This window comes from Talpa occidentalis, unplaced genomic scaffold, assembly GCF_014898055.3.
Source record: "Talpa occidentalis isolate TD23 unplaced genomic scaffold, MPIMG_talOcc4v2.1 talOcc4.10, whole genome shotgun sequence".
In the NCBI taxonomy this organism is placed as follows: domain Eukaryota; kingdom Metazoa; phylum Chordata; class Mammalia; order Eulipotyphla; family Talpidae; genus Talpa; species Talpa occidentalis.
Genome location: NW_023600993.1, coordinates 83144733 through 83169866, shown reverse-complemented (window position 1 = coordinate 83169866; position 25134 = coordinate 83144733). Strand labels below are relative to the sequence as shown.

Below are 25134 nucleotides of genomic sequence, written 5' to 3'. Positions count from 1 at the left end.
GTGAGCAGAGCAGCTTGACCTTAGAGTGGAGTGTGAGGTTGAACCCAAAGTCAAACTGCTGCTGCCACTGGGTGTTTGTGTCTGGCTCTGGGCCTTTCAGCTTTGGTCCTCTTCCACTGGGGACTACTTGTCTGCTGTCTATGGCCATGGCTGAACACAGTACCCTCCACACTGGCATCAGACATGCTCAGTTTAGAAAGCCTAGCATCTTTGACTCCCAAATCCAAATCCTGGGAACAGAATCTTATTGGAGAGCTTGGATCACATGTCTATCCCAACTTGCTTACTACCAAGGGGCTCATGGTTGATACCAGCAGAAAACCGATGGATGAGGGCATTGGACATTCACTCTGTAGGAAAGGACTTTTCCAGGAGGAGGGTGAAACATGGGCAAAAGCTTTGAGTTGGGAATTGGAAGTTCTGAGAGGGGAAAACAGAGAGACTATATTTATGCAGTCCTCCTGTGGCTGCTTGAAGTATAGTTTCTGAAGCCACGTCCCTGTACCCTGTGCCTCTTGACACAGAGGTGCCCAAGAATAGATTCATAAGTGGGTTGGCAGCAACAGAACCAGAACTCAAACCCTTTTCCTTTTCCAAGCCCAGGCTTGAGTGTCTGAAGCATAAGAGGAAATGAGGGTAGAGGAACAGGGAGAAGGAAATCAAGAAATAACAGGCTTCACAGGCGCAATAATGACATTTTAACTTGAAAATTGCAAGGAGACAGGGCTGTGGAGGAGTATGCAAATTTACATGCAGATGAGATGCAAATAGGCCTGCCTGCTCCTGCTTGGTGCACCTGGATGTGGCTCAATGACAAATCCTAATGGGCTCTACATGGTTGTGTGATTGATTATCAAGACCAGCTGGGATGACAACTGTGCTCCCCTCCTGGGAGCTAGGGGAGACATGAGGCTGTTTCTGGAGTGCCCTCTGATGGGGACCCTGAAGCATGGCCCTATTTCATGCAGGGTTGGCAAAATTTGGGACATATCCATTACATCTATCCATTCCTGCACCCGTGGCAGACATCATTAATCAATCACAGAATTCTTTCTTACTGAGTCAACCAGATGCTCTATACAGTCTCTACTAATTGATCAAAGTTGGCATTCATTCATCCACCCATTCATTTAACAAATTTTTTAAGTTTCATCCCTGTGTCAAGGATACATTGAACAGGTCAGTTCATTTCCTGATCTGAAACTCACAGTTTAGTAGGAGACATGAGCAATAATAAACTATTTCAAAATGACAATTGAGATAATTACTATTAAGAAGAATATGGATTTTAGGGCCTCCCCTAGTGGCGCAGCAGTTGAGCGCTGGGCTGCGAAGCTGCCCGCAGCCTCTGCAGCGCCGGTTCGATCCCGCGCCGGTTCGATCCCCAGCTTCCAGCGAGGGTCTCACACGGTGCGCAGACCTCTCCTGCTGCGCCAGCTGCTCCCCTCAGCAGTGTATTTCATCAGTCTGCCTGTTCTGTTCCCCGCTCTGGCTCTGGTGAATTCTCTCACCCTCCCGTGCATCTGACTGTACCGAGTGCTTGTATAAATCAATCAATCAATCTTTTTTTTTTTTTTAAAAAAAAGAAGAATATGGATATTGCAAAAGGAGGGTTTGGTTCCTTCAGAGTGGCCAGAAGTCTGACCCTATTGCTGATATCCAAAGGATAAAGAGGATTCATAGTTGAAAAGATGGGGGAAGAACATTCCAGATGTTGAGACAAGGAAGGGCTTGTAGGCAGACATTGTCAGTGCTACACATCCACACATCCAGATTCCCTAGGATCACCATTTGTTTCTGAGCATCCCTTCTCTGGCTTCTGTGTATCTAAAACAAACAAACAAAAAAAAACACTTTGTTGAGCTACAGTTCACATGCCATACAATTCACCATTTAAAGTATACAAAGTCAATATTCACAGATATGTGTAGCCTTCACCGTAGTCAATTTTAGAAAATTTTCATAACTTCAGAAAGAAACTCTTTAGTCTTACGGGGTCCATAACATCCTAATCCCCAGCCCCAGGCACAGCCCTAAGCAATCAAATTTATTGCCTGTTCTGGATATTTGGCATAAATGAAAACATATGATATGTAATCTCTAAGGATGAGTTATTTCATCTACTCCAAAATTTATAAGGTTCATCAACATCATAGCATGTGTCAGCACTTACGTCCTTAAATTTTTTTATTGTGGTAAAAAATCTATAACACAGACTTTATCACTCTCTTTTTAAGAGTATAATTCAGTGCATTAATTACATTTGAAATGTACAACCATTGCTACTATCTATTTTCAAAACTTTTTCACCAACCCAAACAGAAACTTTGTACCATTAAGCAGTAATTCCCCATTTTTCCCTCCTCTGAACCTTTGGTAACCTCTAACCTATTTTATGTCTCTATGAAATCTAGATATTCCATGTAATGAAATTATACAATATTGGTCCTTTCAGTCTCACTGATTTCACTTAACATAAAGGTTTTGAGGATTACCCGTACTTTAACATACATCAGGATTCCATTCGTCTTTATGGTTGGATAATATTCTATTTTATGTATACACCACATTTTGTTTATCCATTCATCTGTTGGACACTTGGGTTGTTTCTATCTTCTAGTTATTATAAATAACACTACAATGAACATTGACATACAAGTATATATCTGAGTCCCTGTTTTCAATTCCTTTGGGTATAGACCTAGAAGTAGACTAGCTGGGTCTATTCTATGTATACATTTTTGAGGAAGTGACAAACTTTTCCTCACTAGATGTCTACTTTACATTTCCACCAGCAATATATAAGAATTCCAATTTCCCTACATCTTCACCAATATTTGTTATTTTCTGCTTTTTTGATTACAGCCATCCAGTAGGTGTGAAATGGCATGTCATTATGTTTTTGATTTATATTTCCTTAATGACTAATTCTGCTGAGCATCTTTCTATGTGCTTGTTGGCCATTTGTATATCTTTTTAGAGAAATGTCTTTGCAAGTTCTTTACCCATTTTAAAATTGGGTTGTTAATATTTTTGTTGTTGAGTGAGAATTCTTTATATATTCTATATATCAAATGCTTATCATATAGATGATTTACAACATTTTTCCCCCATTCTGTAGATTGTGTTTTAACTTTCTTGGTAATGCCCTTTGATGCATTAAAGTTTTTAACTTTGATGAAGTCCAATTCACTACTGTTTGCTTTTGTTATCATGTTTTTGGTGTCATACCTAAGAATCTATTGCTAAATCCTAATTCATAAAGATTTACTCCTAGTTTTCTTCTAAGAGTTTTATATTTTTAGCTCTTGCATCTAGGTTGTTGATCAACTTTGAGTTAATTTCTGTATATGTTGTGAAGTAGAGGTCCAACTTCATTCTTTCACATGTGAAATCCAGTTGTTCCAGCACTATTATTGAAGAGCCCATTCTTTTCCCACTGAATGCATTTGGCACCCTTACTGGAAATCAACTGATTGTAGGTGTGAGGGTTTATTTCTGGATTCACAATTCTATTCCATTTGTCTAAGTGTCTATTCTTATGTTAGTACCACATTGTTTTGATGACTGTTGGTTTGTAGTAAATTTTGAAACTGGCATCTCTGAGTCCCCCAAGTTGTTCCGTGTCATCAGGTTCTTTGGCTGTTTGGGTCTCTCGTAACTCTAAGAAATTGAGGACTGGCTTTTCTATTTCTTTAAAAAAGGTTGTTGGAATTTTGATGGGGTTTACAGTGAATTTGCAGATTGCTTTGGGTCGTACTGATATATCAATAATGTTAAGCTATCTTACCCATGAACATGGGATGTCTTTCAATTTATTTAGGTCTTCCTTAACTTCTTTCATCAACATTTTGTAATTTGTAGTGTGTAAGTCTTTTACCTCCTTAGACAAATTTATTTCTAGTTATTTTATTCTTTTAGATGTTACTGTAAAGGAAATTACTCTCTTATTTTCCTCTTCTGATTATTCATTGCTGGTGTATAAAAACACAATTGTTTTTTGTGTGTTGATCTTGTAACCCGCAATTTTGCCAAATTTCTTTATTAGCTCTAGTATATGTGGATTATTTGGGATTTTCTAGATATAGATCATATCATCTGTAGATAGAGATTGTTTTATTCCTTCTTTTTCAATTTGAATACCTTTTGTTTCTTTTACTTGTTGAAGCATTTTGGTTATAACTTCCATTACTATGTTGAGTAGTAGTAGGGAAAGTGGGCATCATTGTCTTTCTCCTGCTCTTAGGGGGCAGTGGGGCCTGAGCAAGTGCAGCGGTTTACCCAGGATCCCCCATCATGTCCCAGAGGTGGATGGGACCCCAGGAATCCTGCTGCCTAACCAAAGCACTCACTGTCCAGGGGGCCCACTGGTTCTGGCTTCAAAAAGCTATTTTTCAGCTGGGAGAGGGTGGGTTTTGGGGGTCACATGGGTTTGTCCTGGGCTGGAAGCCAGTTCACAGTCCCCAGAGGACAGAACACCTCTGTTTCCTGAGGGCAACCGGTTTCCTGCCTCCTGCCAGCTGTCCTGTCTGGGTCCTGTGTGGGTAAGCCAAGGCATGAGGGTGTGGAATGCCCACCACAGAGTGGCTGACAAGGTGGAGGCTCACAAGTGCTCCTGGATTTGGCATGGATCAGAGTGAGGTTCAGACTCTGAGCCTTCCCCTTCTCTATCCCTTACCTTGCTGTGTGATCTTGGGCAAGTCACCTCTCTCTAGTCTTCAGTCTTCTGATCTGAACAATGGGGGCATCTAGAGGATGGCTTTGTATCCTCTGGGATGGTAGTGAAATCAGATGAGGAAATGGACCAAAAAGAGAAATTTATAAATTATAAAATTGAAGTCTGAGCTTCTATTTGTGGTCAGTTCTACCTCTGCTCCCTCCCACTCTTAGTGGATTTCTGAGGCCTTGCTCCTTCACAAGAGGGTCACCCCTCTGCAGAGGTACATGCCCTGTGTGGCACTCAGGGATACAGAGGGAGATCTTATTGTCCTGGCCCAGCAGGCTCAGCACTCCCATTGGTCAGATGGGATAAATTGAGGCAGCCATCTGCTAAGTTACCTGGCTGTTAAGCCTGGTGTCAAAGTAGGGTTCTCTGCTTCCAGAGATGAGAAAGATCCTTATCAATTCAGTGTCTCCAGTAGACAGTGGATAGGGTAAACTGAGGGTCAGAGAGGGGAGACACCTGTCTAGGGTGACACAGGACATTAGCAACAGGGTAGAAGAAGCACATGAGGTCCCTGAGTCCCAGGTCATGTTCCTCTTATCACCCTTTGCACAGCAATCTTTGAGCTAGAAAGAGAGGTCTGTGGTCATGGACTATTTATAATCGCGTCACTGCAGACTTGGGTTTCCTTGTTAGCCCCATCTTCTCACCAGAACAGCCTGCAGGTTTTCTAAGAAAATCCCACAGAGGAAAATGGCACCTCCGCTTCTCAGAGCAGTCCCTGGGGGACTAAGGCCTGCTGACTCAAAATTTTGTCATCACTACTGAGAAACTGCCGGGGCAGGGCATGACATGGCTCCATCATGGGCTGGTCAGGGCAAAATGCAAAAAAATCAGGTCCCTCCAGCCTTTGAGAGACAACTTGGAACCCAGGGAACTAATTAAGTAACCCACATGAGTCTTTAGGAATCAATGGCGGGGCGGTGGGGGGAGTATTTATGGGTGACCTGTGGAGAAACTTCTTCCTTGATTTGTTAGGTCATGAAGGCCAGGGCTAGTGCCAAAGCATAATACTAGACAGTGTTTAATGAACACTTACTATGTTCCTGACACTTTTCTAAGGTCTTTCCTTAGAAAGGGAGGGAGGAGGTCTTTAATTCGTACAGTGAGCCTCTGAGGTCTGATTGTTCTCATTGTGTGGCGAGAAAAGCAAGGCACAGAGAGGTAGACCAACTTGGCCAAAGTCTCACAGCTTGTGAATGGTTGGGTGTCCTTCCAGCTCCAGAGTCATGTGACAGGCCACAGGGCCACAATGGCATGTGTCCCACAGGAGACCTGGATGTGAGTGCTGCACACAGGAATGAGCTCGACCTGGGCAAAGCACCTGACACCCAGCAGGTGCACCACTGGGTGCACTGGGCCCACTGAGAGGGCAGAGTCCAGCCACTGCAGAGCCTGTGGTTGGCCCAGGCTCATCTGAGGGGGAATCCGAAGCATAGGCCTGGTCTCTTGTGCCAGCTGGGCCACTCACCGTGGGCACTGGGAGGGCACGACCCAACCTCTCCGAGTCTCAGTTTCCTCCCCAGGAACATGGTGTGAGGTGAGTATCAAATTCATAAGGTGGTTGTAAGACATTCAGCGAGTCCCAAAAACTTGAAAAGGATCGAGCACCAAGCTAGGCACCAAGCGAATGCAGAAAAAAAATTAGTTATTAGCATTCCTGTTATTCATTAGTTTCATATATACTTTATTATTATATTTCCTTTCTGCATCTCTTGCTATGAGTAGACAGGTTTTTTCAGTTCAGTTCTCTTTAAAGCCAGAACAATGCACGAGATGATTTGGGGTCCCCTCCTTCCCAAGGATTCGCAGATCATTCACCCCCTCCTATGCCCTCCCTCATCCCTAGCAGCAGCTGTAGTCTCTCAGAAGTCAGTTTCCATCCTTGCACCCCAGGTACCCTGGCTCCCTGCCTGTGGTTCCCACTGGCTGGATGCTGTTGCTATGGTAACAGCTTTTTAAAAGTCTTCACCCCTCCCGTGAAGGCGACAGGCATGGATGGAGACGGGCTGATCACACGCATCCTCGGGCCTGTCTGGATGGAAGGTGTGAGAGCGGAATGCAAGAAGCAGAGCTGCTTGGGGTTGGGGGGGTCAGGTCAGACTCAACTGCACCCCCACCTCACTGTGTTGCAGGGGAACTGCTTGAGCAGTTGGTCACAAATTCAGATTTAAATCACCCCCAAGGGTCTGGTTTTAATTATCTGGTGTGGGATCCCCTAGGAAGCTTCCTCTGATCCTCTCTGCTCATGGTATTGTGCAGACAGGCCCAGACCCCATGTGGGGGGATCCTCAGTCTTAGGAGATTCCTGGTGCCATTTTGGGGAGTGAGGTTTGTGTGGTTCTCTCTGCCGAGATGACTCCTGAGAAATGCTTTGTCCGCCGAGGCCTGCCCCAGACCTGCCTCTCTCTCCTTGTGGGAGGAAGCGTGTCCCCCCAACTTTGCAAAGCAAGGGAAATTTCAGGGCTAGGCCACCAGAAAGCCATCCTGGCAGTCACCCTAAGGCAGAGACAAGGCAGACTCGCTGAGCACGGTGTCACTCGGGGAGGGGCTAGCAGGGGTGACTCCGGTGGTGTGAAGGGTTGCTGGCTTCCAGATTCTCCATGAGCAGAGGTGGAAAGGCTACTCCAGCTGTCCCTTCACCACCACCTGCTGGATGGGGATGGGACTCCCTACCTTTACCGGGTTCCCTGGACCAGTAGGACCCCCAAGACACTGATTTCCAGAGGTCACATCTAAAGAGAAGTGGGGCAGGGAGGTGGAAGTCGAGGAGTTCAAGAGACCTAGCAGAAAGGGGGAGACAGAAACCTCGCAGGGGAGAGGGCTCTCTGCAGTGCAAGAACACGACTCTGGGAGGTTTCTTGCATCTGAGGCTGACGGTCCATGTGGTCAGAGGACGAGTGGCGAGAGGGCAGCGACGTTCCCTCCTCACCCCTCTGGACACGTGCACAACCGGCCTCCAGCAGGTGATGCTCTGCTTGAGGCCAGTAGAGCCTGCAAATAAATGCCATGTTGACAACATCCCTTTATTCCCTTCCTAGACTCACTGCCCTGCTCCTCCAGTGGCTGCGGGCATCCCTGCCAAATAAACATGCGCTGGAATCCTTGTCTAGGGTCTGCTTCCCCGGGCCTCAGGACAAGAAATCATCTCCAAGCCTTCCCACCCATGATTCCATAGGGGGGTAACGATGCCCCTTTATGCCCCCAGCAAAGCATGTGTACCCCAACCTCTGGCAGGGCGCCTGGTCTGCCTAAGAGCGAGACCCCTGGGAGGATCTGTACCGACAGTTCTTTCTAGAGCTGATCAGATGCCCCGCCTGGTCTAGTCCTCTCACCACTCCACATGGATGAGCTGGGTCTTCCAGGAGTTTCCCGGAGCTGGAGCAGGTCCAGATTCTCTCAGCCAAACACTCCGAATGCTCAGGGGCCACATCCTGATGGGACTGGCCAGGGTCCCCCAGCTCCCTCTGTAGCTGAACCCCACGGCCACCCTCTGGGGCCTGGTGTGGTTAGTGAGGGCTCCCCGTTAGAGTGAAGCAGGGGGACTGGTCTGGGGAGAGTCTTCTAAAGATGTCTGTGAGTCAGTCCCCTCGGAGGAGAAGCTGCCCCCAGTGGGGTGGGGACTCCGACCCTGCCTGGGGAACCGCTGCCAGGAGAAAACAGTGGCAAGAAAACGCTCAGGGGCAAGATCCAGGGCCTCGTGGGGATCTTTGGCTTCATCAGCCTGTACTGCCTGACCAGATTCCTGGAGTGGAGTGCCTGCCTGGAAATTTCTGTTGTGCCCCCCTCTGGGGGCCGGAGGAGGCCAACAGGATTTTGATGAACGATTCAGGCCCAGTGAGTCCCGGGCAGGCAGGTCTTGCCATCCCCTGGAAGTGACTTCTCTGTTCCAACTTCTCTGGCCCTTGTCGGCTGCCCCTCTTAGTTCCAGGCGTGCCAAGCGAGCAGTGGGCCCCTCCGGGCAGGGACAGTGGGCCAAGGCCTTCTTCAGGAGAGTATGGATCTCCTCGTGTCTCACCCGAGCCTCCTCCCACAGGTCCTGGCCCAGGTCTTCCCGGCTCAGGGAGGCCACCTGCAGCCCCATGGCGGTGAGCTTCTCGGCGGGGAACTCGGACACCAGCCGCTGCAGGTAGCGGTGCAGCCGGCGCTGGTTGCCAGGGCTGGCCCTTTGTGCTTTGCCCAGACTGAGCTGGGCCATCAGGTCCTGACAGTCCATGTGGAACCAGGTCATCTGGGCGACAAGAAGAGAGGGAGGAGGGGCTCCATGAGAACAGAGCGAGAGGGGGCAGGGAGAGCAAAACACGCCGGACTGAATTAACATTAGGGCCTGGTCGAGGTAAGGGTCCCCTCAGTATGGCCGTGACTTTCTCCGCTGATGATGACAATGGTTCCCTTCTCTTCCTGGGGACACACATGGGAAAATGGTCCCCAGGACCTCCAAGATCTTAGTCAAAGCCTTATGGACCCAGAAGCCAGCAAGACTTGCCCCCTTCTGGGGCTCAGTTTCGCCCGCAAAATGGGTGTTTGCACAAGATGATAAAGCAGGGTGCCGAGGGAGGAGTCTGACTGATGTTTATTGAGCACCAACTGTTTGCTAGGCTCTGTGCCTCTCCTGTGTGGTCACACTGAACTGCCCCAGCAGCCCATCTCACAGAGGAAGAAACTGAGACTGAGATATGAATCACTTGTCCCGGGTCACATTGTGAGTCAGGGAGGAGCTGGAGTTCGAACTCAGGTCTGTCCAGCCTTTGCAAGAGTAGCTTTGAGCCCTTCCTCGCCCAGGAAAAGCTGGTCCAGGCCGGGCTGGGCCCCCACAGTCACACAGTGAGACCCAGGTCTGCGCCCCCACCCCCTTTCTCCAGCCAGACCTTGGCCGCGTTTTGGGAGTCTCCCTGTCCTCACTTCACCCACAAAATGTCTGCGGGCTGCAAAGGAGCCAGCACAGTCCCAGCAGCTCGTGAAAAACATAATCTTTCTCTCCATTAATTTAGAAGCCGACAGCGAGCTGTTAGGCTGTGGGGATTGGAGAACCATTTTCTCCGAGGAAACCATCTTTCCACGGATTAAGGGAACTTGTCTTTAGATAAATGGCTTCATATTCGTGGAAGCACACGGAGCTCATGGCTGGGAAAGGGCTCCATAAATCTCCGTTAGCGGCACAATCGTGTTATTATTATTTAGGGCCAAAGCTGCTGCATGCTCGCTTGCCTCCGGGGCTGAGCCCGGCAAGGGGCTGTCCCGTCTGTCTGTCTGTCTGGAATTCGATATTCCGGGCCGTGCTGGACAGAGATGAATAACACCTCAGCAATCATCTCGCCTAGCCCCCTGTTGTGCAGATGAAATCAGGGCAGAGAGAAGGGGCCCGTCCAGATCACACAGCGAGAGACGGCCAGAGTGGGGACTCGGGTGAGGGCTGCCACCTGCAGTGTGACTTCTAGGCCTGGGTCCACTCTGTCACTGCTTCGTCCCTCACTCTGGCTCCATTCCCTCGGCTGGTCGCTCTCCCGGGGCTCCCTCTGGGTGCTAACCCTGAGGACAGATGTGGCCAGGAGCCAGCCAGACCTGGTTGCTGCCTTGAAAAGCTCAACTCACAGGTGACAAAGAGACAAGCGGGTGATGAAGCAACAGGATAAGGGAACTGCAGCATCAGAGTACCATTAGGTGATACAATCAGGGGGATAAGAGAGGATGGGGGGCAGGTTTCTGGGGGTGGGGGGGTCAGGAGGAGTCTCTGTGAGGAAGTGAGCTGAGTGCTGAAGAAAGAAAGTCAGGGGTTGAGAGGAAGAGTATTTTGGTTGAGGGAACAGCAACTGCAAAGTCCTCAGAGCTAGAGCAAGTTTGATTTACCAAGGAAGTCTAATGGGCCTAAAATCGGCTAATATTAATGAGGGAGAGAAGCTTCCAGATACCCTTAACCTATGATGTATTATTCCCCTTCCTCCTTGTAACTTTAGCAATAATAATGGTGTTAATATTTCCAAGTTTAAGCAAAGCCCAGGGGGTTAGTATATCAAATTTTATTCTTTCACTACTTGGCAAGGCTGGCTCTGGAGCCAGATGATCCAGGTTTAATCTTAGCTCTGCCACTCCCTAGGTGTGTGATCCTGGCTCAGTTATTTGACCTCTCTGTTTCCTTGTGTGTAAAATGGACACACACTGCCTCATGGGGTTGGTGACAATAAAATGATACATGAAATGAAATGACTGGAACAGGGCCTGGCACATAATACGAACTATGTGAGTATTGATTATTACTATTATCATCATCAATATTATTGATGAGGAGCTGAGGTCCAGGGCGGGGAAGTCTCTTGTGGAGGCCCCACAGTCTGTGCAGACACAGGCCAGCCTGCATCTCGGTCGCAGACCCTGCCCCTCCTTGCTCTCTGACTTCAGCACAGCTGGGAGGAGGGATCCCTTTGCTGATGTCTGGGAGGGACAGAGAGTGGCCTGTCCTCCTCATGCCCCAGGCCTGGGCTGACGCAGCCCCTCTGGCTGCCCTCTCAAGCACCCTGTGCTCTCTGTCCCCTGTGCACTGGGTCAGCCGGACAGCTGGGCCGGGGTCAAGCTCTTCCCACCCTCATCCTCACTGGTGAGTGTGAGGGCAACTAAGGGCACTTGGGTGGGTCACAGATCTCCCAGACTGCTCCCTCATCCCCCTAGGCCTCAATTTCCCATTGGAAATGTAAGAGGTTTGGCTACATGGATTTAGAAGTGATGGGGGCTCTTAAATAAAAACCTGCTTAATGACTAATCCTCTGGGAGACCTTGAGCAAGTGACTTTCCTCTTTGGGTCTCAGTCTTCACATCTATAGAGCAGGGCTGATCAACGCTGCCCCTTTGGGCTGCCAGGAGATGATAGATGCAAAGTGATGAAGTTCCTCTCACCTCCCACCAAGATTCCCTGTGCTGCAACACGTGAACGCTCTACCTCTTCCTCCTATCTCCTGGCCAAATTCTGGGTTCCTGGTGAGGACTCTGTTCTGAGGGTGCTTAGAGTAGTCTCTGGGGCCCATCCTCAGCTGTCCCCTTCTCCCCCGAGACCCCCACCTGTCAGGGCAAGGTGAAGCATGGGCAAGAGCACTAGAATGGTGTCCATGGGCTTGCTGTGTGACCTTAACTAAGTGACAGCCTCTCTCTGATCTGGTCCTCCCAGCTCTGCAGCAGACGCCAGGACCAGCCAGATCAAGGTTCTTAGCTTGGTCTTGAACCTATGAAGTTGCCTGCAGAAATTTACATGTGAAGATAAAAGCATATGGATTTGATCAGATTCCCAGAAATCCTGGCTCCTTCCCTTAACCACAAAGTCTAAGAAGCAGGGCTTTTGAAGGGGCCTTTGAGAGCTGACATCCGGGTCACCTCCTAGGTCACCGGGAGGCTGCCTGGTATAGGGATACTTTGGGATCAGGGATGAGCCTGACCTGGTTTAGAAGGATGGCTTCATTGCTCAAACCTTGTTTTCCCTTCTGGAAAATGTGGGTAATGTTTCCCTCCCCCGTCATGGGACGATGGCAGTGAATCATGCAAAGAGTCTAATGCTGTATCTGGGCCACTTCCGGCCCCCACTCACTCCCCTGCTCAGGGCTGGGGACAGTCCATGCAGGTGGGACACAGGCTTACCTACCTTTTTGCAGAAGTGATGGAGGTGCAGCAGTGTTTCCAGGTCCGTGCGCTGCCGCTCAGCCGCCATGTAGAAGTGGGTCAGCTTAGCCTGAAAGGCTCTCTGCGTGGCAGTGAAGGTTGCCAGCTCCGGGAACCCTGTCCCCTCTGCCTCACCAGTCCCTCCAGCTGCAGCTCCCAGCTGGGCCGCCTGCTTGGACAGCTCCAGGCCACAGCGGTACTGGGCCTGAGTGGGGAGAAGGGGGTGTCCATTCAGCTTCCCCGCCCCTTAGCTGAGCCTCTCCCAGATATTAGGAATCTCCCACTGTGGGGATATAAATGTTCCCGAGCCTGTTTCCTCATTTCTACAATGAGGACCCAGGCCTGTGCAGCCAGTTCAGTTTGCTGGCCAGGACTCTGTTTAGTGTTACCTCCCCCTGGATAGTTTCCTTGGCAAGTTCTCCCTTTCTGTCTGTTCCTGCGCTAGCCTGGGAAGTGAAACAGGCTGAATCACCCTGTGCTCCAGGCCTAATACATCAAGCTTGGGGATTTCCTGACCCAAGGGTGACTTAATAAGTCTAGGGTGAAACCCTGGAATCTGCATTTTAAGAAACCCTTTAGGCATTTTGAGATAGGTTGTCTGCACCTGGTGGTCTGGGAAGACTTCCTGGAGGAGATAACATGTAAGCAGAATGCTTTGTGATCCAAGCTGGTCTCCTCACTGTCTCTAGAAGCTTTCCAGCATTTCCCCTTCCCCTCCTTCCTTTGCTCTAGCCATTCACCGCCCCCTTGCCCCCCATGCCCTCTCCATCTGCTCCAGTACTGTTCCTCAATTTTAGGAACGCACTGCAGCCTGAAGGAAGAAGTCCTCAAACTCCGCATGAGCTTTCTCCACAGCCTCCAAGCTTCTGTCCTTGGGCGTCAGCACCTGCAGGCACCGGCTTCCTTCCTGCTCCATCCAGTTGCTGACCTGGGGCAGGGAAGGGATGTTTAGACATGGGGGCCACTGAGGAGATGTCCCTTGGCCAGCTCCCTGACTTCCTTAGTGGCTAAGGTTCTCTCAGTCCTGCAGTGGTTGGACTTGTGCCCACTGGTCTGGCCGATTCTAGGGGAGAAGTACATTGTCATGTTCTTCAAATGTCCAAAGGGAGAGGACTCCCTGATTGGGGCCCCAGAGGACATCTGGCCTGGCCATCACCCTGCACATGGTAGGCCCTCAGGGCACCTTATCTGAATAAAATCACGGGGTAGCAAATTTCAGCTTACTCTAACCACTCAGTGCCACTGAATCACAAAAGGGGCAGCCTCAGGAGATGAGCTCCCCGTCCCTGGGAGGATGCAAGCTGTGTTGGAGAAAGAGCTGCTGCTGTAGAGGGCGTGAGTGGTCCTGCTATGGACTCGGTGTGGGACCAGAGCACGCCCCCTCTCAGGCATCAGTTTATTCAGTGGCCACATGGGGTAGAATGAGGATTCAATGGCTCTGGGGTGTCTTGCAGAGCATGTTATTCTCTTTATCCTCTAAAAGCCCAATGTAGCAGGCACTGATATTATCCCCATTAAACAGATGAGGAAACTGAGGCACTGAATGGTGAAATAACTGGTGTAAAACATCACTAGTAAGTGCTGGAGCTGGAACTGGGACTCCAGAACACACTGCACCCCGCAGCCCCAAGGATGCAGGCAGCCCCAGCCCGGGAGAGATGCACTGGCTATAGGCCTGGCAGTGGAGAGAGTGGTGGCAGGAGGGACTTCAAGAGCAGACCCCCCAAGTGACCACAGGCAGGTGACATAATCTCTCCCAGACTCAGTTTCCTCATCTGTGAATGGGAGAAATCCAGCACCTTCCCCAAATCACTAGTAAGTGACGAGGTCAGAAAGTGAAAGGCTCTGGTCCAGGGTTTGGCACACAGTTGGTGCTCAATAAGTGCAGCTTTATGAGTAATGCTTTATGGGTTATGCTAGTAAACTGGGCTGAGATTTGAACCCAGATCCATCCGGCTTGGTTCATTTTCCCCCAGCGTTACTTTATGGGTTATGTGGGAACATATTAAACACTTAGCGAGTGCTGCATCATGTACCAAATCTCAAGAGTGCCTGCGTCGTCCTTAAGGACTGCCAGCCCGGAGTCGTTACAGCAGCAAGCGCCTGGCTGGGGCAGGGCCTGCAGCCCCACATGCCTAGGTCAACCTCCCCACTCACCTGGTGGATGGCAGCCTCTAGGCGGCCCAGGCGGATGCGGAGCTCCAGTCTCCCCAGGAGGTGGTTGGATGTGGTGACCAGGATATGCAGCTGCTCATCCACGAGGCTGTACAGAGCAGTGGCTTCAGCCAGATGGCTCCTGGGAAGTAGAGGGGGTGACAGAAGGTTCAAGATGAACCCCCCCTTGCTACCCCCCACCCCCCGAGTTCAGGCCTGAACCAACCCCACCCCACACCAACTCCCACCCACAACATAGGGTCAGCCTGGGCGTTCCAGCTGCCAACTAGCTGTGTGACCATGGATAGATCCCTCTATCTCCCTGGGTCTCAACCTTGGCCTTCCATGGGATCGGGAGGACCAGAGGACCTAGGAGGTTATGACCCAGCCTGCATGGATCTGGGTTCAAGTCCCAGCCCAGCATTACTAGAAGGCAGTCTAGTAATGAGAACTTGTACAGATTTCTCAACCTTTCTGTGTCTCTGTTTTTTCATTTGTCAAGAGTGGGAATAACAGAACCTAATTCACAGAGTGACATGGATAAAATGATGGACCGCCTTGGCTCTCACCCCGGGCTGCATGTTAGAGCCTGTGTGGGAGTTTAAACATCCGGATGTGCGAACACCACCTCAGCCAAATAGACTCAGAGCGCAGCCTGGACACCGGGCTCCACACAGCTCCTCGGGAGGTCCCCGGCAGGAGAGCTGGGAACCAGCATCATCATTCAAAGTAGTGTCTGGCCCAGCGCCTGTAGCTGCCTATTATTTCTCTGCAGTGATGATGAGTGGTTGAGACGCCTCTCACCCCGCCCTCCATTTTGTAGGTGGGAAAACTGAGGTCCAGACAGAGAAGGGGCTCTCCTTGCCTGCAGTCTGAATTGGAACCCCTCATGGTGTGTTGCACATGTAATTTTAAAAATATAATCAAAGGCAGCAAGACACAAATGAAGGGGCACGTGTGGGATTCCTGATGGGGTGACACTTGAGTGAAGGGAGAAATCCGGGGGCTTTTCCAACACCCCTTAAATCCCACTCCACCCTCCTCTGCCTTAGGGAATCTTCAGAAGGAAAAGGAAAAACAGGCAAGGGAAAGAAGTCTGCATTCCTGGAGGGAGCCTCACTTGGGGCCTCCCCAGCTGCCTGCAGCTTCCCACAGGTCACTGCCCTTTCAGGGAAGGGGCAAGGACCCAGTAAGTGTGAATCGGATGGAAAAAGCCAGACTGCCTGGTGCAGGGAGGGTGGGAGGGGCAGAGGAAGGCGTGGGAGGGGGAGAGCTGCAGGGGCCTGTCTGCAGAATAAACGCAGACAGCTGCTCACATGGGACCACAGCGCCCCCTGGCGGGGCTGCCTGCAGAAAATGGTCTGCAGGGAACCAGGGTGGACAAGGAGCAGGGGCTGGGCAGTGAGGCAGCGGCATGTGAAACTCAGCCCTGTGAAACTCAGGGAGACCACTCCAGACCCAGCACCAGGGCCCACTCCTGCCCAGCACTCACATCATTGTGAGTTTGACAGCAAGCACAGCTAAGGGCGGTGTGTTCAAGATTCTGGGTCGGGCTCCCTGGGTTCAAGTCCTGGCCACACCACATCCCAGCTGTGTGACCCTGGACATGTCACTTAACCACTCTCAGCCTCAGTCTCATTGTAAAATGAGAACACCACCAGGACCCACCTCATAGGTGGGAATAAAGCAAGTTACTGTTCATAAAGCCCTTAGAACAATGTTGTGCACATGCTAAGTGTTATTTAGGTGTCAGTTAAATAAACAAACTTCTAAAAAGTTTAGACAGTTTGTAACTAATGTGTTTGTTCTAACAGAAATAACATAATTCCTAACTGATTTGATTACTGATTCCCTTCCATCATCCCTAAATTTAAGAAAACTGAAATATAACTAACATATGATCTAGCAATTCCACTTCGGGATGAAAATACTAACTGAAAAAGATACCTGTATCCTCACCTTCTTTGCGGCATTCTTTAAAATGGCCAAGATAAGGAAACAACTTTAGCGTCCATCTTTGGATGAATGGATAACAAAAACGTGGCATGTGCATACCCAAGGGAATATTATTCAGCCATAAAAAGAACAAAATCTTGCCAAATGTGACAACTCGGATGGACTGTTAGGGGATTATGCTAAGAGAAATAAGTCAGAAGAAGAAAGACAAATACTGTACAATCTCTCATAAGTGTGGACTCAAATAAAAAAAAAAATGCACGCCCTGTTTGACAGAGAACACACGGGCGGCTATATGAGGCAGGGGTGGGCGTGAGCGCGTGGGTGGAGGGGGTCCAAAGGTACAAACTTCCAGCTATAAAATAAATGTCACGGAGCTGCAATGGACAGCGTGGTGACTACAGCTAACAGTACTGTGCTGCATACTTGGAAGTTTGGTGACTGTATGGATGATTCTAACCAGACTTATTGTGCTGGTTATTCTGAAATACTTACAAATATCAAATTACTATTTGTGCAGCAGAGATGAATATAATGTACTTTGTCAATTATATCTCAATTAATAAAGAGAGACAGACAGTAAGTATTTTCCAGGGATGTATATTATTTGTTCTGTGGCTCCGAGACCCCTGATACACCATGAGGTTCTGGCCAAGCTGAGCGGCCTGTGGGGGAAGGCAGGCTGGAGCCGGGGTTAGTGTTTAGATGGTTTGTGATTCCATTTCCCTGAGACTCAGTTACCCAGCAGCGAAGTGGGGATGATGTGGACACCAGGCTACTTCTACGAATAAATGACATGGCCCCCCATTCGGGTCAGAAGAGCTTGGTTCATGGGGGTGATCAGAGACAGGCAGGGACTATCTTCTGATGTCCATCCCAGGCTGAAGATATTGGGGGTTGAAGGAGCGGCAATCGAGAAGAAATGGGGCATGAAGGCCCAGGGTAGAGGCATGTGACCAGACCTCACTGCAGGAGATGGGCCTTGCAAACACCCGCTCCTGAGCAGTGACAGGGCCCAGCCTGTGTCCTCTGTGCAGGGTGGCCCCAGCTCAGGATCCCAGGCCAAGGAACGGGGGTGGGGGTCAGGAGGAAAAGTCTGGGTGTCCATACCTGATGTCAGGGTTGAAGTCCATCTTGCTGGCCTCCTGCTGCAGCCTGGCCAGGGTGGCTCCACCTTCCCTCTGGAGGCCCAACAGGCCTGGGTCCCTCAGCACAGCTTCCATCAGCTCCTTGGACTTGCTTAGACACCTGGAGGCCTCCTGCCAATGTAGGGAGGTGGCCTGACGCCCAGTCCCCACTTTCCCCCTATAACCTCCCAGGGATCCTTATGCCCAGGTCACACAATCTGCCCCTACACCTCCTCCCACCTCTGTTTGACATTCCAGGTCCCACACAGTCTATCCCTTCTATCTCCAAAATACCTCCTCAAGCCATTCCTCCTTCTCATGACCATGTCAGCCCCACTGGTCCAGTCATCTCTTGCTGAGACACCTAACTCAGCCTCCTCACTGCTCTCCCTGTAACACCCTGGCTCCCCCTGCAGTCTGTGTACTATATGACAGTTCAAAGTGCCAATGGGATTAAAACTCTCCAGAGACTTCACTGCCCCTTGGAATCAAATTTCAAATCAGTTCCTCTTTGAAACAGCCCCTGGTGGATCCAGAAAATCCTCTAGTTCTTCTCTTCTCTCCACCCTCCCACATCGGTCTCCTTGCTTTTCCTGAACACACCAAGCATAATCCCACCTCAGGACATTTGCAAGTGCTTGCCTTCCCCCTGGAGCACAATCTTCCTCCTATTCTCATGTCAGGCTGGACACAAGTGGGTTAGATCCAGGCTGGGTCTCCAGGACATGACACACAGTGAGTGCACAATAAATTAATTGTATATTAAATATATTTATAAGTACATTATAAATATGTATATGTTAAATATAAATATTAGTCAAATGAATGCATGAAAAACAGGGATGCTAATGCCTGTCCTGGCAGTCCCCTTCATATGCTCAGGTCTGTGGAATCTGGGGTGCAGTGTGGCTTCCCTGCCCCATGCTCCTGACTCACCTGCACTCCACCAGGAGGGTCCCCCTTCTCAAACTCCTTGATGGATGCCCGGAGCAGCGAGGAGGACTGGCGGAGGTCAGTAAGGAAAGGGTCCAATTTCTGCAGGACAGAAAGCCAAAGATGTCAGCCGGGCCTATAGGGAGGGTGTCCTCCCCAGCCCAGGAGGATACAGGAGGGGCAATATGTTGTGGTTCTCAAACTTAAGCTGCATCAGAATCACCTGGAAATCTGGTTAAAATCTAGATAGTGAACCCCACTCCTAGTTTCTGGTTTAGTTCCTCTGGGGCGGAGCCTGAAAGTGCATTTCTAACAAGCAACCAGGTGATGTTGACGCTGCTGGTCCAGGGACCAGACATTGAGAACCACTGGTACTGGGAAAGAGAGAGGGAGAAGGAAGAAGATAGGCCTGTGTGACTTCCAGGCCAATGGGGAAACTTTGGGGGAGGAGGAGGAAAGGTAGTAAAGGGTGAGTTGGGGCAACTTCCTCTGCTGGATCCCATTTGAGCCCAGCCCACAACTTAGTAGTTGTGTGGTCTTTGGCAAGTTACTTAACTTTTCTGTGCTGTTTCCCTCTGTAAAATAAGATCACAGAAGTTCCTGCTATGTAGAAATGGGTGAGGATTAAATGGGTTCATTTGTGCAAGGCACTGAGAATAGCTCCCAGCCTAGCATATTAGAAATCAGTTTTATATTCCGGGTTTGTAAGTGAGATTTCATTGAAAGGAAGGTGGTAAAACAAAGATATAGTTCAAAAGTCTCTAGATTAATCCCCTGGGGGGGGGGGGATGTGCACCTGAGGGTTAAGTAGAAAAGAGATTTTTCAGTTCCCCCTTTTGTACCATTTGAATTTTGAAGGTACTGCCTATTCAAACTCAGGCACAATTTTTGAAAGCTAATAACCCAAAAATTAATAAACAAAGCACCAAATGGTTAGTATAGGCCAGTGGTTCTCGGTGGGTCATTTGGCAACGTCTAGAGATGTTTCTGGTTATGATATGTGGTAGAGGTGTTGATGGGCAGAGGCCAGGGATGGTGCTAGCCATGCTACAGTGCACAAGACAGTTCCCAATGAGAAAGAATGATCTGGCCCCAAATGTGAATGCTGGGGTTGAGCAGCCCTGGTCTAGAGAAAGCCGTAGGCAGACATTTATGGGTGCTGGTTAGGGTGAGGTTTCAGCCCGAGACTTGTGTGTGCACTTGTGCAGGCCATCCTTGCCCTGTGCATCCTCACCTGTTAAATTGGACATGAAACACTTCCTTGGCAGGGCTGTGGTGAAGAGGGACTGCAATCACAGGGGAAAGGAGCCTGGCACTGGCAATTTCTTCACTTCCTCCCTCTTATAGGAGGACACATCTGCCTCCCCCACCAGCCCCTGAGCTCTCTGAGTTACATGGGTCCACAGAGCAGATGTCTGTAAATTTATTTTCTGTTAACATAGATAGAATCCTTAGCAAGTGCCAGACACTCTGCTGAGCTCTTTACCCAGAGGAACACAATCCTCACAATCTCTCCAAAAGTATTATTATTAGTATTATTATTATTAGTGCCCTCCCTACTTTTGTAGATATGGAAAAGCGCTCAGAGGGTGCAGATAACTTGCCCAAGGTCACATAACAGAGCTGGGGTTGGAACCCAGGCGAACTGGCTGCAAAATCTGGCTCTTAATCATTCCACTCTGAGCACTCATTATAAACAGTTGAATGACTGTTTTTGAACCTGACAGGTAGATGGATCCATGGGGCTGGGTAGTGGAGAGAGAAAGAGAAGGAGTAAGGTTGTGGAACTAAAGGCCATGATGGTAGACACCTGGAAGAATTGCATCCACTCGCTGTGGCAGTAGGGGAAGGAGCCTTCCAGGGCACTGGGCAGCTGACTGGGGTCCACATGGTGGCTGAGGGCCTTCAATGAGGTCAGGACCTCTACCTGCAGATGAAAAAAAGTGAGTCAGATGGACCAGGAGACTCACTGTGAGGACATGTTTGAGAAGGTCCTGCCCAGACCCTGCTCCAGCACCATCTACCTCCCACAGGTAAGGCTGGCTTGAAGAGTTATTTTCTTGCCAAACATGTACTCTAGAAACCGATTTGATTGACAAATCCAAATTCAGAACCAGACCCTCGGTAAAAAGTGGCAAATAAACAGCACTCATACAGCCATTCTCCTAGCTTGTGCCCAAGGCAGACATCATTAATCAATCATAGTACTTGCTCCCTCTGTGTTGGGTTCTTTCTCTCCAGGCATTTACACAAATAGATTGAAGCTCTTGTCATGTAACCTCTTTGCAGTCCTTATTCCCTGGTAGCCTACACAGGTGCTGTCTCCTTTTTGGGGCTGATGAAAACGGTCACTCAATCCTAACAGTGTCCCCTAGGACATGGAGGAGGGATAGGTGAGTGCTTCTCCCAGGCAGTGATGTTTGAGATTTATGCAAGGTACAGCTACAAGTACCTAAACTTGGAATTCGGCAGATTTTGTAGGTTTGGGGCCCTGTGTATGGATTTGATATCCGTGGGACTCCAAGTGCAGTCCATGCACCAGCATCACCTAAGAGCCTGTTGGAAATAGAGAATCCCGGGCCCCATCCTGAACAACTTAATCAGAATCTGTACTTTGATGAGATTCCCCAAGTGATCTGTGGGCACATAAAGCCTTGAAAAGCACATCTCTAGCTCATAATGTGCCTGTTTACTAACCAGGAGGAAGAAGGAGACCTTTAAAATCACTTCCTGAAGCCGGGCAGGGGGCAGGGTGTCCATGCGCATTACTGTGGTATATGGCACCAATTAACAGGGGCTGCAAGGCTCATTCTCGCACTGTCCCAAATCAACTCAGCCTCTGAGTGGGAGGTGCTGAGAGCAACTAGGGAGGGAAACGAAGGATATCAGGGCCGCAGGGTGGACAAGGCACCACTGCCTCTCACTTGCTGTGTGGCCTTGGGTCTCCATTTCCTCATCTGAAAGGGAAGGGATTAGGAGCTCACTGGATGAAATTTTTCAAGTAGTTCCATGCCATGTGCCACTCTTAATCTCCTGGTCGGAGTGGCTAGGGTGGCCGGAGAGAAATCATTCTGTGACTGACGTGGAATGTCTGCCTTGGGAGCAGCCTGGAGAGCTGTAGCATCCAGGCCTTGGATGCTAGATGGCTAGATGGTTTCAGGGCCTCTCCTAGCTCATGAATTCTGCAAATCCTCATTCCAGCTCAGGGCAGGCCCAATAATTCCTCTCTGCCCCTGCTTACACTGCCTCCCCCTCACCTGGATGGCAGGTAAATTCTCCAGCTGGAGAGCAGCCTCCTTCTCCCCCAGGAAAAGCAAGGCACAGATGGAAGCTGGCTTCAGAGCCTGTTGGAGAGAATATGTCAGTGTTGCTCTGCCCAAGCCTCCATGGGGCCTCCCCGCTAAGATGCAGGCAAATGGCCATGGGGGCGGGGGGCTGAGGGTGGGACCTTTGGTATATTTGGAGGGTGAGTCATTGGAAGTCAAGAAAGCAGGAGTGTCAAGCTGTGTTGCAAACTTCCTAGATGCCCCGGCCCCTCTGGGCCTCAGTTTCCCTGTCTGTATCATGAGATCAGACCATGAGGTCAACATATGCCAAACTTCCACTTATTCTGCCACCCAGAACAGCTGGTTAGGAGCCTTTCCCCTGCCCCACTCCTGCCTCAGGAGGTCTGTGTGACTGAAGTCTGAGCCCATCAATGGGTAGCTTCTCCCCTCCAACCCTCCCTCTCTAAAAAAAAGGCCTGATGAATAGAACCTAAGCCATTTGGGGTTGAGGAGACACAAAGAAATTTTTGCTGGAATCACTGGGAAAAGAATCTCACATTTTCCTACTGGACTTAAATGAAAGACCATGTGAAGGCAGAGCAGCTGGGAGCCAGGCTGCCACTGAGAATGGGTGGAGGATCCAGCTGAGAACGACAGTCTTCTAGGAGAACAGGGTCAGAAATGGAGAGAGAGGGCCCCCTCAGTGGCAGAGCGGTTGAGTGCTGGTTTGCGAAGCGGCCCGCAGCCTCTTCAGTGCCGGTTTGATCCCCGGCCGCCGGGTGAGGGGTCCCACATGGCGCGCAGACCTCTCCTGCCGCCCGCTGCTCCCCTCAGCAGTGTACTTCGGTCCTTCTGCCTGCTCTGCTCCCTGCTCTGGCTCTGGTGAATTCTCTCACCCTCCCGCACTTCTGGGTGTACCCAGTGCTTGTATAAATAAATAAATAAATCTTTAAAAAAAAAAAAGAAAGAAATGGCAAGAGAAGAACCAGGTCTAGGTGACAATCTTTGAGCCCCTGTATCAAATCACACTTGAAATTGGATTTAAACTAGTCTGTGGGGTCACATGAACTAATGAACAACCTTTGGGTTGGGTTTTCTATCAGCTACAACAAAGAGCCCTGCCTGGTTCCAGCTCCCAGACTCAGGGACTGTCAGAGGCCCCTCATGGATCCCAAGACTGGCTAGCCCAAGGCTGTCCACCTCCCACTTACCTGTGTGGCCTGAAGGGCACTGAGCAGACTAGGCTTCGGGGGTTGCTTCCTGGCATCAATCACAACTGCCAGCCCCTTGGTTTTATCTTCAGACCTGTGGGTGGTAAGCAGATTTGGCAGTCTTGCTGGATGGACAGGGGGAGGATCTAGTGAAAGATGAGAAAACTGGCTGCTAGAAACCTTATTTATTGGTGAACTCTTTACTGAAAGATCAAGTTCTAATGCTCTTTCTTCCAGGAAGCCCTCCATGGTTCTTTTCCAGGGAGAGTCCTTTGCTCCCTTTTCAGAGTTCCCACAGAACTTCTCATAGCCCTCTTTTATACCCTAATAACCATAAACTATAAGCCACTATCCCAGCTGCAGCGGGCAAGTCACCCAGCATTCAGCCATTCCTTTTACATGGGCATAGCACTCACTTCGCGTAAGAATCAATTCCCTGCAAATAAACATGTCCATCCATACTGGTTTCTGGTTCGTTGAGGCCAGGAATAGTGATCCAATTCTCCCAGCCAATAATTGGTCTAGATTAGGACCATGTGACATTTCTGGCCAACGAGATGGAAGGGGAAGTTTGCTGGAGGGGACTATTGGAAAACTTGATAAAGTTTTCACAGAGAGATAAAAGGCAGAGACACAGAATGATGAATTTCCTTATCTGATGAGACCTTTTGAATTGGAACTTGTTACTTGCAGCCAAAATACCCTCACTAGTTCACACTGTATTTTTCAGTGATTATCTCAGGATTTCCAAAAATCCACCCATTGTCAGCACTTGTTAAAACACTGATTCCTTCTAGAAAACTTAAATAAGGGATCAGGAAAATGAATAACTATAAGAAAGTGAAAATCAAAATCAACAAAAAACTATGAACCAGAGACACTTTTTGGGGGGTGGGGGCCGGGAGGGGAGGGATTGGGGTCAGAATGGGGCATGTGCAATTGTATGGGGGAATATAAAAATAAAATTTATTATTTAAAAAAAAAAAGAAAAGGAAATAAAAGGATCTTAATCAAAAATAAATAAATAAATAAATAAACAAACAAACAAACAAACAAACAAATAAATAAATAAATAAAACACTGATTCCTCACCCCACCCCCACCTTATTTCCAGACATCTGGGCAGCAGGTACCTGGTGGGGCCAGGAGGTCTGTGTGGGCCCAAGTGCCCATGGCCATTCTGGTGATGAGGCAGGTTGGGAAGAGAACCCCCAACCACCTTTAAGCCTTAAAACCAGCCAGTTCATGGGCAGCATGGGGTCAAGCCATGGCACTACCATCATATCAGGTCAAGTTAACTTGCCCAGTTATCTGGGCAAGTTATCATCTTGCAGGGAGTTCCCACCTCTACAGGAGGATAATAATGACGTCAAACCCCTAGGGCTGTGGTGAGGCCGGAAGAATTCGCTGCTATAAAGCGCTCAGTGACTGTGCAGAGGAGGAGGAATGTAAATGTCTACTATTATTACTATCCTCCAAAGGGAAACTGAGGCACAGAACTGTGGCATGGCAGGCAGTGAGAGGAGGCTCTTGGAGGTGAAGCAGATCTCTGACTTCAAGTCCTGAGCCTCACCTGTCTCTGGGTATGTCCGTGCTGGGAGAACAGTTTGCTTGCACGCCTCTCGACCACTTGCCCTCGAGGGCAGCACTATATGTGAGGGGCATCTGGGTCCCTGATGGCTGGTGTGAGGCTGGCCCCAAAGTAGGTGCCCAGCAATGTTGGTTCAAAGCAGGAGTGGGAAAGCAAGTCCGGCACACAAGAACTTGTGCACCACACTCTACAGTTTACACTGTACCTCATCTTCCCCTTCTGTGACCACACTTAGCCATCCCCTTTTTCAGGTGAGCCTCAGAGAGGGGAGGTGACTGCCCCAAGGTCACACAGCAAATTGGTAGGATTCTGGGGTTATTTCCTTCCCCGCACAGCTACCCAGCCTTGTACAACAGGAAGAAAAACCTAAGTGACCAGAAGGTGGCAGTGAAGGCTCCCATGGGGGAGGGCAAACCACAGAGAAGGTTCCCAAAAGGTTCCACTAGTCCCTCCACCCGACTCCATCCAGGCACCAAAACCTCTAGATTGGGGGTCTATCTCCACAACCACAGTCCTGAGCAAACACCGTCTC

At 49.5% G+C, this 25134-nt stretch overlaps 1 protein-coding gene across 1 annotated transcript in view; it reads right to left on the bottom strand.

Annotated features, from left to right (window-relative positions):
• Positions 1 to 6344: 6344 nt before the first annotated feature.
• The window catches only part of KIAA1755 (KIAA1755 ortholog), a 38224-nt gene continuing 19434 nt past the window's right edge, over positions 6345 to 25134 (bottom strand). Inside the window, exons 6-14 of the mRNA XM_037495213.2 lie at positions 23012 to 23105; positions 21792 to 21878; positions 20345 to 20461; positions 18538 to 18636; positions 17585 to 17733; positions 14522 to 14660; positions 13170 to 13292; positions 12348 to 12569; positions 6345 to 8954 (exon numbers count right to left, since the gene is read on the bottom strand). Of these exons, the coding sequence (XP_037351110.1) occupies positions 8250 to 8954; positions 12348 to 12569; positions 13170 to 13292; positions 14522 to 14660; positions 17585 to 17733; positions 18538 to 18636; positions 20345 to 20461; positions 21792 to 21878; positions 23012 to 23105 (1735 nt within the window). The 3' untranslated portion in view covers positions 6345 to 8249. The remainder of the gene's footprint in view (positions 8955 to 12347; positions 12570 to 13169; positions 13293 to 14521; positions 14661 to 17584; positions 17734 to 18537; positions 18637 to 20344; positions 20462 to 21791; positions 21879 to 23011; positions 23106 to 25134) is intronic.